The sequence below is a fragment of the Daktulosphaira vitifoliae genome, unplaced genomic scaffold (assembly GCF_025091365.1).
Source record: "Daktulosphaira vitifoliae isolate Bord-2020 unplaced genomic scaffold, ASM2509136v1 Scaffold_1, whole genome shotgun sequence".
Lineage (NCBI taxonomy): Eukaryota > Metazoa > Arthropoda > Insecta > Hemiptera > Phylloxeridae > Daktulosphaira > Daktulosphaira vitifoliae.
Genome location: NW_026099572.1, coordinates 19,443,014 through 19,456,867, shown reverse-complemented (window position 1 = coordinate 19,456,867; position 13,854 = coordinate 19,443,014). Strand labels below are relative to the sequence as shown.

The following is a 13,854-nucleotide window of genomic DNA, read 5'->3' as shown; positions in this document are numbered from 1 at the left end:
ATTTTAACTTATTGGCTATAGTCATCAAGTTTTATCTTATAAATGAATACATTTACATTAATAACTTATATCAATAAATATATATCTAATATTAAAACAAGAGGTGTAAAAAGTTTTTATCAATAAACTACAAGTCTTTAAAAACGCCAAGAACACATTTTTATGAAGTATCACAATTTTATTAGATTTATAATTATAATTCATTTCAAACTTAATTTTAAGGTTTGAATTGATGTTACTATTATAAACAATTTTTTTGGAATTCTAATTATTCATTATTGAGATAATTCTTCCAATTTTTCAATTTTCCATTTTTGTATTTTTTGTTTTAACTCTTCAGCTGTAATGAAATCAAAAAATCTATTACTCACCACAATAACTATTTCAAAAAGTAAAATTTTATTAAAGATTATGCAATTACAATTATTTAGTTAAAATAACTCCATGTCTATTTTTAATAAATATTGATAACCCAACTAAATTGAACTATTAAAGATTACATTCATTAGTAAAATTTGCAGGTCATAAGAAAATAACTCAATGTGGAAGAGAGGCTTTAGCCTCATAGCACTTTACATCCCTCCCCTCAAACTCATAAAGGTGTTTATTAATCATACCGTGTCCAACCATGTTCTAACATCTTTAATAACTTTTGATTCAAACATTTTGCACTATTTTTTTTTTTCAGAAATAACTATGAGATCCCAAATAAATAAATATAATTAAAATATTTATATTATTATTAAAACAATAAAAATTTTTATTGAGTTACTGTAAAATATATTTTTATCATAAAATATTATAAAATCCACATTATTTGGGTTTGTTTAGCTTCGATGCGAAGCTGAAAAGGTATTGGTTTTACTATGATGTGCTTTTTTTTTTTTTTTTTGTGTCTTACCACTTTTTCTCAGCTCTCACCGAACGGATTTCTTTCAACGATACGTCAAAAGATCACAAATCGTATCTAGTCGAAGACATTACCCTTCAAAATTGAAAAAATTTCCCTCGTTCCCCGTAAATGGGGGAAACCTCCAAAAAAATTACAAATTTAAAAATCGCTAATTTTCGAAATTTTTTCAATTTTTTTTACTAAAAACTGCCGTAACTTTTTCAAAAATGAACATATCAATATAATTTTTTTTTATATAGATGCTTGATGTCTTTACCTATCATTTGATATATTTTTTTTGTAAATTTGACCCTTTATCTGCCCACAGGGGGGGATTTAAAAAGACAACTTTTTCACAAAAAATTAACTTTTTCAACTTAAATTTTGAAAGTGTTTTGGAAAGTCTGACACTTTTCTATATAATATGTTAAATTAAAGCTAATGTAATCTACTTTATTATGTAAAAAAAAAATTTCGGACTTTATTTTGTCTTCACGGTGAAAATGGCTACCAAATGCTATTATTGTGTGAAAATTCTCAATTTTATTTTTTACATTTTTAAATTTATAATGCTATAATTTATTGAAAAGTGTATTGATCAATATAATTTTTTCATGTGAAGTAGTATTTATATACATCTTTCATTGGACATACTTTTTCTTTAAATCAGACCATTTCCCTATATATAGGGGGGCTTAAAATATAAAAAATGCATATATAAAGTATAACTTTTTCAACTTAACTTTTGAAAGTGTTCCGGAAGGTCTGACACTTTTATATATATCTTAAATTAAAGCTAATATAATATACTTTAATTAAAAAAAAAAAAATTTGACCTCTGGACTTGTCTTCATGGTGAAAACGGCTACCGAATGCAATTTTTGTGTGAAAATTTTCGATTTTATAATTTACATTTTTTACTTTAAAGTGCTATAACTTTTTAAAAAATGNTTTTTATATTATATTTAACTTTATAATGCTATAACTTATTGAAAAGTGTATGGATCCACACAATTTTTTTATGAGAAATAATATTTTTTAATAAACCCTTTTTCATTCGACATACTTTGTCTTAATCGAGATATTAATAAGGAACCAGCAGATCATGAAGCTTTTGGAATAAAACACCAATTTTTTTAAAATTAAACACTATCTAAAGATTTGCATCAAAGCGTTTATTTTTGATAGTGATTTTAATCACTGCCAGATATCATTATACTTGATCCAACTATACCACGGCACCACTGTGCCTCGACCCCCCGTGCTGGGTTTTGTTTACTTAAAATTGCCATAAAATTTTTAAAAATAACCGAATCAATATAATTCTTTTTTTATATAGATGCATGATATCATTATCTTTCATTTGGTATATTTTTTTTATATGTGACCCTTTACTTGACCACAGGGGGGGATTTAAAATGACAACTTTTTCACAAAGAATTAATTTTTTCAACTTAACTTTTGAAAATGTTCCGGAAAGTCTGACACTTTTATATATATCTTAAATTAAAGCTAATGTAATTTACTTTATTATGCAGAAAAAAAATTTCGGACTTTATTTTGTCTTCATGGTGAAAATTGCTACCAAATGCTATTATTATGTGAAAATTCTCAATTTTATTTTTTACATTTTTAACTTTATAATGCTATGACATATTGAAAAGTGTATGGACAAACATAATTTTTTTATGAGAAATAATATTTTTTAATAATCCCATTTTCATTCGACATACTTTATCTTAATCAGGATATTAATAAGGAACTAGCAGATCATGTAGCTTTTGGAATAATCTACCAATTTTTTAAAATTAAACACTATCTAAAGATTTGCATCGAAGCGTTTTTTTTTTATAGTGATTTTAATTACTGTCAGATATCATTATACTTGATCCATCTATACCACGTCACCACTGTGCCGCGACCCCCCTGTGCTGGGTTGGGTTTTTTATTTAATAAACTAAATAGATAAAAATAATACCACATTTACCTGGTGTCAAATCATCTTCTGTTAAGGGTTGACGGTTAAATGGATCAGTCTGTGAGTTTAATAAATGACGTATTATAACTGGCCGATCCATAATCTTACCACTGCTTGGCAAAATAACTGGATCATCCATCAAAGTATCCATTAATGGGTCTGAAAATATTTTGGCATAAGATTTTTAAGAAAGATTATTAATTAATCCAGAATTTAACTATTTTTAAAAGCTTTACCTCTAAATTCTTCAGGTGCATCATTGAAATCAACCTCTTTCTTAATATTTTGAATTGAAATTTCATTAGCTTTATCAGCTAAATTTTGAAATTGTGTCACCTCCAATTTTGAAGAATTTAAAACGCGGGCCATTCTATTCGCTGCATCTTCAAACAATTCCATACGAAAAGATCTCTAAAAATATAATATAGATTTTTTTTATTTAATATTTAAGAATAGCAAAATTACCATTTTTCTATTGCAGTCAGATTTTGGACAAGTAAAAATAAGTCCAGAATTCAAAATATAAATATTCAAAAATTATTTAGTTAAATAGATTAATAGTTAGATTATTTTAGAATAGAGTAATAAAAAAAAATTGTTTAACATCTATAAAAAATTTGATTGACTAATTTTCAAAGAACTTTACATTTACATGTTCTACTTTACACAACTTTGCATCTATAGTCATAATTTAATTTATAATTATATTATTGTAAACAATTATAAGACAATTTTTAAGTTAAAAATTCAATTTTGCAAATTGAAAAATAATTTTAAATCATAAAAGTATAACTCACATGATGGTTATAACAATTTACAAAATAAAATAAAATTAGTTTTATAATCAAATATATTAAAAACAAGTTTATAATCTTTGAATTTGGATTAAAATTTTAAACCATTTTTATAGATTTAAAATTAGAATTATAATAAAAATATTAATTAGAAACTAAAAAAAAATTTATCCCAAAAGCCACAAAAAAATTACAGATACATATTTTGGGAATAATATTACCATTATTAATAAATGATACGCAAGACAAACAAAAAAAAATATAGGGGTCAGGTTTCAAGAACACTTAGAAAACATTATAAATTAAGAAGTTGATGAATATACTATGGCTGAACATTTATTGGCCCATAATCATTCATTAAAACCATAAAACTAATTAATAACTTAAATATTATTAAAAATAACTCAATAAAAGAAAAGCAATATAAATGTTTAAAAATAAGAACAATTTAATGAATTAGGATTTTGACTCACTATAAAATTCATTTTTAACTTATATAAACTGGCAAAATGTAATATTACTTAGTGATAATGACATTAGGTGATAAGGTCCCTAGGGGTATTATAAAGTATATAGTTTTTTCCCATGTTGGTGTTTTTAGTAATTATGTATCCTCGATTTGTTTTATTAATTTTTTGTGGCTTTTTAAATTTAATATTTTTAATAATGTTTTAATTTTAAATAATATTAGTGACAGATGATTAATTTTTATTATACTTTTTTATAGAATTAATTATGTGAAAAATCAAAAATAAAATTTTTTTTTAGTTGATTGATTTCAATATAATGATGTTGTTGACTAAGTGGGAAACACCACAAGATATTTTTAAAAAAATCATTATTAATTGATGTTAACAAATATACAAAATTTCAAAATGGTGTCTTTATATTAGAAAAGATATATTCATTTAAAGATGTAAAAATAACACGAGTGAAAAAAATATACACTAATATTGATCACATTAACATACACAGCATAAATTCAGAGCCTAAAAATTTTATCATTCTAGTAATTCTACTAAATGATTCATGAATAAATAAATATTTGTATGTATACTAAAAAGTTTTCAGACTTCTTAAAGTCTAAAGAACCCTTAGTCAAAAATTACAAAAAATTGGTTGATTATTCATATGATCCAACAGTAACAGTTATTGAGTAATCACACCAAGCTGGAGATATATTTTATATTAAAAATAATTTTATGTTAGGTTTTTTCATGATTAAATTATATAATTATAGACTTGAGCTAAAATCACTTAGCATGTTTTTCTAAGTAGAAAAAAAAATACAAATACATAAATTTACAAGCTCTATTAATGAATAAGAAATCCACAAAGCAAAATAGTTAGATCTAACTTTTTATAAGTTGTATTATAAAATATATAAATACGTTACTTCATCAGCTGCAATAGCTGCAGCAAACTGATCACAATCTAAGTGTAAGTAAATATCAATTAGTTGTTTAAGTAAACGTCTTGGTTCCCAACCATAATTTTCAGGAGATTTGACTTTTAAATTTTTACACTTCGGACCACATAATTGTTGTAAATTGAAATTTAACATAGCTGTCAATCGAGTCACTAATTCAGATCTCATAAATGGTTCTTTTATATCCATCGTAAGATAGTGAAACATATCTACTGTTTCCTGGGCTAATGTTAAATAAGACCTAAAAAATATATTTTAATATTAGTTTAATAAACAATTATTAATTTTAAGATGTCATATACCTGCATTGTCGTTCATCAGCAGACAACTGACGTGTTCGAGTTTGCTGAGTTTCATCAGATAAACTACTCCATATGGCAGTGTCAGCCATTTGTTCTTGGACTTCATGAATACGTTTTAAGGACTCCAAACTCTCATCCAGTAAGAAAGTAGTATCATTAATCAACATGTTTACAAATTTCACAAATTGTATGCCACTTCTATTAATATAAAATTGAAATATTATAATATCTTTTATTAATATATGTGCTAAACACATTATATTTATGTTTATATACAAATAGTATGTGTTTAATACTGAAAATAGGAATATATATTATATTATTATCATTAAGATGACAATTTGTGTGGCTTTTTTAATTAAATATTTTTTAATTTTAAACTAATATTTTAAATATATTTTTGATTTAAATAATATTAGCTACAAAGGATCAATTTTTACTATAGTAATCAATAACTTACTTTGATTCAGCAATAACTGCACGTCTATGTAATGGACTTTCCCACATACTTTTAAGAATTAAACTTATATGATAACGAATGGTAAATTTATCATAAAATTCTGAACTAGCTCCAGTAGACTCAATAACTAAAATAAAATCAATTAGTTCTTTCTTTAATCAATAAGTGGTTCCCATTATATTTATTTAAAAAAATTAAATTTTAATCTACTTAGGGTAATCAAACATTTTTTTAAAATTATTATCCAATAACAAAGAACCAACATAATAGAGAATAAGTTTTTTTTTTTAATAACCTTTTTAATTAACTGGTAAATAACAAAAATTTGATTTCAATAAGGTTAATTGGAAAAAATAACACATCTTCGCAGTCTTATCTCTCCTTTTTCACACTGTGAATATTCTAGTGTAGTAACTCAAAATATAACATACTAAAGCATGGAACGAATTGATAATTTTTTATTATTAATAAACAATAATATTTAGTATTATGCATTTAATTATAAAGATATAATATAATAAGCTATTGCTTTGTGAGGATGTTTTTTTACCATAAGAAAACATATACATACAACATATAACAAACAAATAACCCAAAATTGACAAATTTTAAGTTACTGCACTATAGTACTCAGAGTATGAAAAAGTACTGATAAGACTGTAAAGATGTGTTATTTTTCCATTAATTAAGTGGTTCGTGATAAGTGAATCACTCTGTATATATAATTATAACAATATTTTAACTAATATCTAATAATTTTAATTTATAATTAAATATTAATTAGAATATTGGATCATAGAATGTAAATACTATTTTCAAATAAAATCTTATCTCAACATACACTTTTGCACAATATTATAGATATATATTTTGTAATATGGATATAATAATTTTTTCAATATTTTTATAATATATCACAAATAACACTTAGACATTGATATTTTAAATATAATAAAAAAATATATTATATAATTTATATAAATATATATATTACCAGTGTAAAATTTCATAAGAGCTGAAGGAAGATGTGAAATTGAAAGGGCATGTCCCATCATCATATTATTTAATACTTCAGTTTTAGGTTGAATACTAGGATTTAAAACAAAAAGCACTTCTATTAATTTGGCTATTAAGTATGGATTTTTGAATGCTGCAGGTGAACAAATACAAACTAATATCCAAGTCAACAATGTATCGAAAAATTTAAAATCAATAGCTTTGGGTGCATATCTAAAACAAAAAATTGAAATTAATAACATATACCTCCTATCAAGTTTCATTTTACAGGGATAAAAATATCTTACTGCAAAATAAATAATAAGAAATCTGCAATGTCTTCAACAAACCACTCTGGTATGGCTGCTAATATATCTGGAATTTCAGCTGGAAATACAATATCAGACTTAGGAATATATGGAGTACCTTGAAGAAGAGTTAACATGAATTCAGCAACAGTTGAATAAAATACAATGCATCTAGTTATTAGAAGAGGATCATATAATACTAGTTCACCACATGATTTGCTTTTTACTAATTTCTATAAAATAAATAGCATCAAAAACTGTTTAATAGGTTCTTGTTTAATAGGTCAATTAGTCAATTAGGTAAAAATTTATTACTCTAAGTTGAGCTTTCCACTTTTTCAATAAATCTTTATTTCTTGCTGCAAGTGTAGGATTACTTTTCCATTCTGATTCTGAATTAGTAATTTCTTCAATCTATAATGTACAATAGCATATTTAGTATATCATAGAAAAATAATTTTATAAAAATCATCAGTAAACATAACATTTAATAGATTTAAATCAAATTTTAGTAATTTATAATAATTTTACCAATTTTTGTAGATCTCTTACAGTTCTGTACCGTCTTGTATGTTTATTAAAAGCTGGTATTAAAGCTATATGATGGCAATACAATGTTAAAAACCAACAACGAGTTGAAAATTTTACCTCCTTGAATGATTTTGCTGTAAAAATAAGCCAAATTATTAACTTAAGGGTTACTGCTAAATGTAAATTAAGTAAATTATACAATAATTTCACATACATGTTTCCACAAGCCAATCAGAATATTCTTGTGATGTAAATTTTAACCTAGTATCTGAAGAAATGTCAATCATTGAATGTTTTGCATTGAAAATATACAATGGATCAACTTTTTCCATTTTTATCTAAACAAATTAATTTATTTTAAATAAAATTGAAGAATCAGGAATTCACAAATAAACAAATTTTAATAAAATAATGTAAAAATTGAAAGTCTAATTAATTGCAATTATAATAAAATATATATTATTAGTTTTAATTTTAGCTGTTATAGAGGTGGGCAAGAACTGTCCATGCACTCAGAAATATATATTACTTCTATCTTATTCCTTGCTTTTGTGAATAAGATATTTTAAACTGATAGTCTATGTTTATATAAGACTTTCAATTTGATCACATATACAGGTGATCAAAATCTAGTAAAACATCCATTTTATTAGAAACTATAAATCATTTTAAAATTTGAAGAGAAATAGTATTACGTTCAAAAGCTCTATAATAATATGTAATTAATTTTTTCTTCTTCAACATTAAAACCCTTAAATTTTCTTAAATGAGAACCCTAATTTATAACTTAATATTATTATAAAGAAAAAATTACAAACAATTTTGTTCTTATAACTTTTTTTATCTTATGAACTGTTCATCTGTTACAAGTATTTTAATGCATAGAGTGGGTACATTTAGTAGTTAATTATTATGCAGTAAAAATGCACAATACTAATACATACTGTACCCACGCACCTACAAACCCACTTTATGTATTAAAATGCTTATAACAAATGAATGACTGTTGAAATTTTTTTTCCCTATTATATCATTTAACTAAAAATACGGGTTCTCAATTAATTTAATTTAATTGATTTAATTAAATTAAAGCCTAAACGAATGAAAAAAATATTATTTATATACATATTTTTAGTTTTTTAAAGCTAATATTTTACTCTTTACAAAAATTAAAAATTATTAATGGTTTCAGACAAAATGAGTACCTTACTATATTTGGTTAGTATATTATAGTTATCTAATCAGATTGGTGCACACAGTGTTATCATTGTTGAAGTGGTATTTGTACGTAACTAGAACGCTTATAGTGGAGAGAAAAATATTTATTTATTATTTATGGAAAAATTAATCAGAACATTAATTGTTTGAATAAAAATGTTTAATTACTGTAACTTCATTTGATTTCTCTATGATAAAAGCTACACCAATGATTAAATACTCAATTGATTAGCACTCTAATATGGAAATAATCGTATGTTTAATCCACCAAAATCAAAATTTTGTTTTAATAGTCATAATATATAAAACCCCCTAGTAAATTAACTTAAATTATCTACTTTCTACAATACTTTATCAAATGTCTACCAATAGAAATAAAAAAACCCAGCACAGTGGGATAGTGGCATAGTTGGGTCCAGTATAGATGATATCTGACAGTGATTAAAATCACTATCATAAAAAACACTTTGATGCAAATCTGTAGATAGTGTTTAATTAAAAAAAAAAAAATTGTCAAAAAAGTAGGTCAAGTGAGAGCTGAGAAAATAAATGATATCTACAAAAAAAAAATCACATAGTAAAATAATATTAATATGAATTTCTTCTCACGAGAGGAGACTACAGTAATGGGATCCTTGATATTTATTGAAGTTATTGAATCTAAATGAGATAAAAATCAAACGTGTTAAACATTTTTTTCTAACTCAAAAAGAATTAAGGAAAAATTTAGTGCCACAGGCATGAATGACCCAAGTGTTACCGTCTCATTCGTCACTTAATAAAAAATGGAAATTTAGCTAGTTCAAATTTTAAAGTTATTTTTCTCGACTTCAAAGAAACAAAAAAATTTAAATATGTTTAACTTTTTATACTATGTCAATTAAATTGATATAATATTTATGAAAATCAGTGTAATCCCCTTATAATAAAATAAAATACAAAACCAAGAATTTTAACACAAAAATAGCATATTTTTGAATACGGTAGCTATTTTTACCATGAAGAAAAAATAAAGTCCGAAATTTTTTTTTCCATAATAAAGTATATTACATTAGCTTTAATTTAAGATATATATAAAAGTGTCAGTATTTCCGGAACACTTTCAAAAGTTGTTGTTTTGAATCCCCCCCTGTGGGCATGTAAAGGGTCAAATTTATAAAAAAAATATACCAAATGATAGGTAAAAACATCAAACATATATAAAAAAATTATATTGATACGGTTATTTTTAAAAATTTTATGGCAATTTTAAGTAAAAAAAATTGAAAAAATTTCGAAAATTAGCGATTTTTAAATTTGTAATTATTTTGGAGGTTTCCCACATTTAAGGGGAACAATGGAAATTTTTTCAATTTTTGAGGGTAATGTCTTTGACTAGATAAGATTTGTGTTCTTTTGACGTTTTGTTGAAAAAAATTGGTGCAGTGAGAGCTGAAAAAAAGTGGTAACAAACACAAAAAAAAAAACACATCATAGTAAAATGAATACCTTCTCAGCTTCACATCGAAGCTAAAAATTCTATACAACGTAGAATTATAGTGACTAATTTTTTTTTATAATTTAATTAATATTACAATTACATTTGTGAATTTTATAAAACTCTTTTAATTTATATTATTTATTGAGGTATAATGAACTAATTATGTTTACTATATTTAGTAATATAAAAATTTGTATTTTATTTTTCAAAAGTTTAATACGTAATAAAAAAAAATATTATCACTTTTATGATCACATAACAACCTTATCGGTTATTTAAGAAACAACAATTAGTTCAAAATATTATTTATAAAACAATTATTTTACAAAAAATTGTTTTAAAATCTATACAAATAGTATAAAGTAATAATAACAATTTCAAATATTATTCTAAACATTTAATTGATAGAAATAAATCTTTTCAACTTAAATATAAACACTTTGAAAACATTAAAACTAAACCAAGAAAAAATATCAAAAAGTTTTATCTTATGAAAATTTTTATTTTTTAAAATGATATTATTATTAATTTATTTCTAATTTCACAGGAAATTTCAATATAATTAAAATTATGTTTTCCATATCTTTTACGTGTTACTTATTACTGGGGATTTTAGTTTATGGTCAACACTACATTTACATAGCTAAAGTAATGAACATATAATGCCAACGGTCAACCCAAGTAGATAAATATATTTAAGTAAAACCATAAATGTTTACTTCATATTATGGCAATATTATTAGTAAGACTCAATGGTGAGATTTTATCTCAGTCTAATTTACTTTTGTAATTCTAAATTAACTCACTTTTAATGAAAGCTCTTGCAAAGTAGTCAGTAAATTTAACATGAATCCATCACCAGCTATTGTTCTTTCATCTACTCGCATTTTACATCGTTTTTCATTGTATACTAACATTTTAGTAACATATGTCAGTGTAGCTTCACGTGAACTCAGATTAACCATCAAATTATACATTATTTTGTTTAATTCAGCCTTAAAAATAAAATTTTAAATATAAATTTACTTATATAAATATTTATTTTGTTGGCATATCACACTATGCATATGAAAGAAACATATTGAAAACTATAACATTTGTATTTTAGTCTCAATTTTAATCTCAAAATACTGTTTTCAAATTATATTTATCTCACATTACAGTACACATATTAACTCATAGCATATATTTATTTTTAAAATAATTATACTTAAAATGTTAGTTCTAAAGAACTATAATAAATACATACTCTAGTTGTTTGCATTTCTTGTCGTAGAGTTCCAATTAAACCTGACTTATCTGATAATGTATTAAAATTCAATAGCTTATCAATTACTTTGGGGTCATCTTCAGCAAATAAAGATACAGAAAGAAATGGACCTAAATATGATGTAAAAGATAGCTCTCGACCACCATTTTGAGTAATCCGTTTTGGTAAAAATTGAGGCTGATAAAATATAAAAAATTACATAAGATAATAACTTTATCCCAAAATGAATTTTTTTGATACATACCAATTGTACAATTAAAGAACACACCGGTAAATTGTTTTTTACAGAATAAAATGCTAAAGAAGTAAGCTCATTTAAAATTTCTATAGGTCTTCGATGAGTAGAACCAACAAAACTAGCAGTTTGCATTATACGATACAAATTTTGAAGTAATGGACTAAAAACCTAAGTATACATTTGATGATTACATAATTTTCGAAATTGTTTAAGTAATAGTTGGTACTTGTTTAAATGTTGTAAGTTTCAAAGCTGTACGGTTGAATAACTCATTTAAAAATCCTCTTGGTAATGTACCTTGTAAAAGGAATTCTGTAAGGGGTGAATGAAGTGGTTCTAAAATTCTAGCACTTTCTTTATCATCCAAAATACAAGTGTTAGTCAATAACATTATTGAATGTGAAACACATTGTGCACGGATATTTTGTAATAATGAACAAACTGGAGGTGAACTACTTCTCTATATATTCAATTATAAAAAAATTACATTATTCAAAATATAAATAATTATAAAAAGAGATTTTACTTTTGGATATTGTCGTTCTTCAACTGCAATACGACTGTAGCAATCAAACAAAAACTTTAAAGCAGCTGAAGTTGTTGTCTTTTCAGGTTGTTCACTACCTTCAGTCAATTTATCTTTTTTAACTACCAAACACAATGCTTCTTGAATAGCTAAGCTTATGAGGTCCTTGAATATAAAATTGTCAATGAAACTTATTTGATTAAAAATATTAAGTATTATTACTTACTTGTAAATCATATGGTTCAAAATTATCATCTCGTTCTTTTACAATAGACGCTGTGTCTGGTAAAAACATATTTAAATTATTTGGCTCTGTCCAAGACACATCTAACACTCTAATTGCTACTGTTTGACAAATATCTTCTATACTTTCTTTATTATTAAGCTAAGGAATAAAACACACAATTTAAGTAAAAATAATAAATTCCTATTGCATTATATCTTACAATTTCTATAGGTCTTTTCTTTTTAAAAGGTTCTATTGGTAGTTTAGGTTCTTTTGGTTCATCAACATCCATATTTTCAAAACCAGAATCTTCTTCAGATGGAATTAAAGAGGTAGAACCTGGAGGCTTGACAGGAGATACTACATGTTTATTTGATTTAACATCAGAATCACTATCATCAACATCCATTGGCATATCTTTTGTTTTTGTGGATTTGTCCGTTTGTTCCACAAAAGTGTCTTTCGATTCTGCGTTGAAGAGATTCACTAAAAAAATCCTGTCAATTAAGTCAAAAGTTAAAAGTCTAAAATATTTCAAATTTATTACATTGAGGAATTAACTGTGAATTTGTTGATGTACTTGATGGTGGTGGCATAGATGCATCTACTGCATTTGCTGCGCCTAAGCGAGCCAACCGACGTCGTCTCACCTAAAACAATGACAAAGAATGACTAAGCATTTTATGGGAAATTACTATAAGAATAATCAGTTAATATATTCAAACACAAATAAAACTCATAAAGCTAACAACAAAATTTAAAACTTTATTGACATGGTCAATTTTAAATAATATATGATAAAGAAAAAAACCTCTTCGGGAGTTAAATCGCTCATATTTCTTTATTTTCTCCTCTTGCCGAGGTTTATATTTTCCTTTTTATAGATTAAAACCAGTTAATTGTATAAAATAAAAAGGTTTAAAAGTAAGTAAATATCAACGCAAATTTGATAATTATCTCAGATAAAATAACTTAACTAGGACTTTCAATTATAAACAAAAAGATACGATGGATACAAATGAAACATAGGACTGGAACTACGAACTCAACACTGATCAGAGCTCATTTCACAGATGTTTTTTACAAGCTGGGCCTATCGACTGTGTTGTAAGGAACTCAATAAGGTCACTGACATAAAATATCATTAGCTGACAGTACTTTTGTTCCTATGTTCATAACATAATCTTAGTTTATCACTACATATGT

At 24.6% G+C, this 13,854-nt stretch overlaps 1 protein-coding gene across 1 annotated transcript; it reads right to left on the bottom strand.

Annotated features, from left to right (window-relative positions):
- Positions 1-14: 14 nt before the first annotated feature.
- On the bottom strand, positions 15-13,755 carry LOC126896500 (ubiquitin conjugation factor E4 B). The gene is made up of 20 exons (XM_050669335.1): positions 13,460-13,755; positions 13,196-13,298; positions 12,869-13,134; positions 12,649-12,807; positions 12,423-12,587; positions 12,123-12,356; positions 11,903-12,064; positions 11,638-11,835; positions 11,195-11,383; positions 7,905-8,028; positions 7,691-7,824; positions 7,475-7,573; positions 7,160-7,392; positions 6,850-7,085; positions 5,856-5,982; positions 5,396-5,593; positions 5,061-5,334; positions 3,107-3,281; positions 2,880-3,029; positions 15-340 (listed from the first exon to the last, which is right to left on the bottom strand). Exons 1-20 carry the CDS (start codon positions 13,481-13,483, stop codon positions 276-278), a joined length of 3,315 nt encoding a protein of 1,104 aa, XP_050525292.1. The 5' UTR covers positions 13,484-13,755; the 3' UTR covers positions 15-275.
- Between the last annotated feature and the right edge of the window lie 99 nt (positions 13,756-13,854).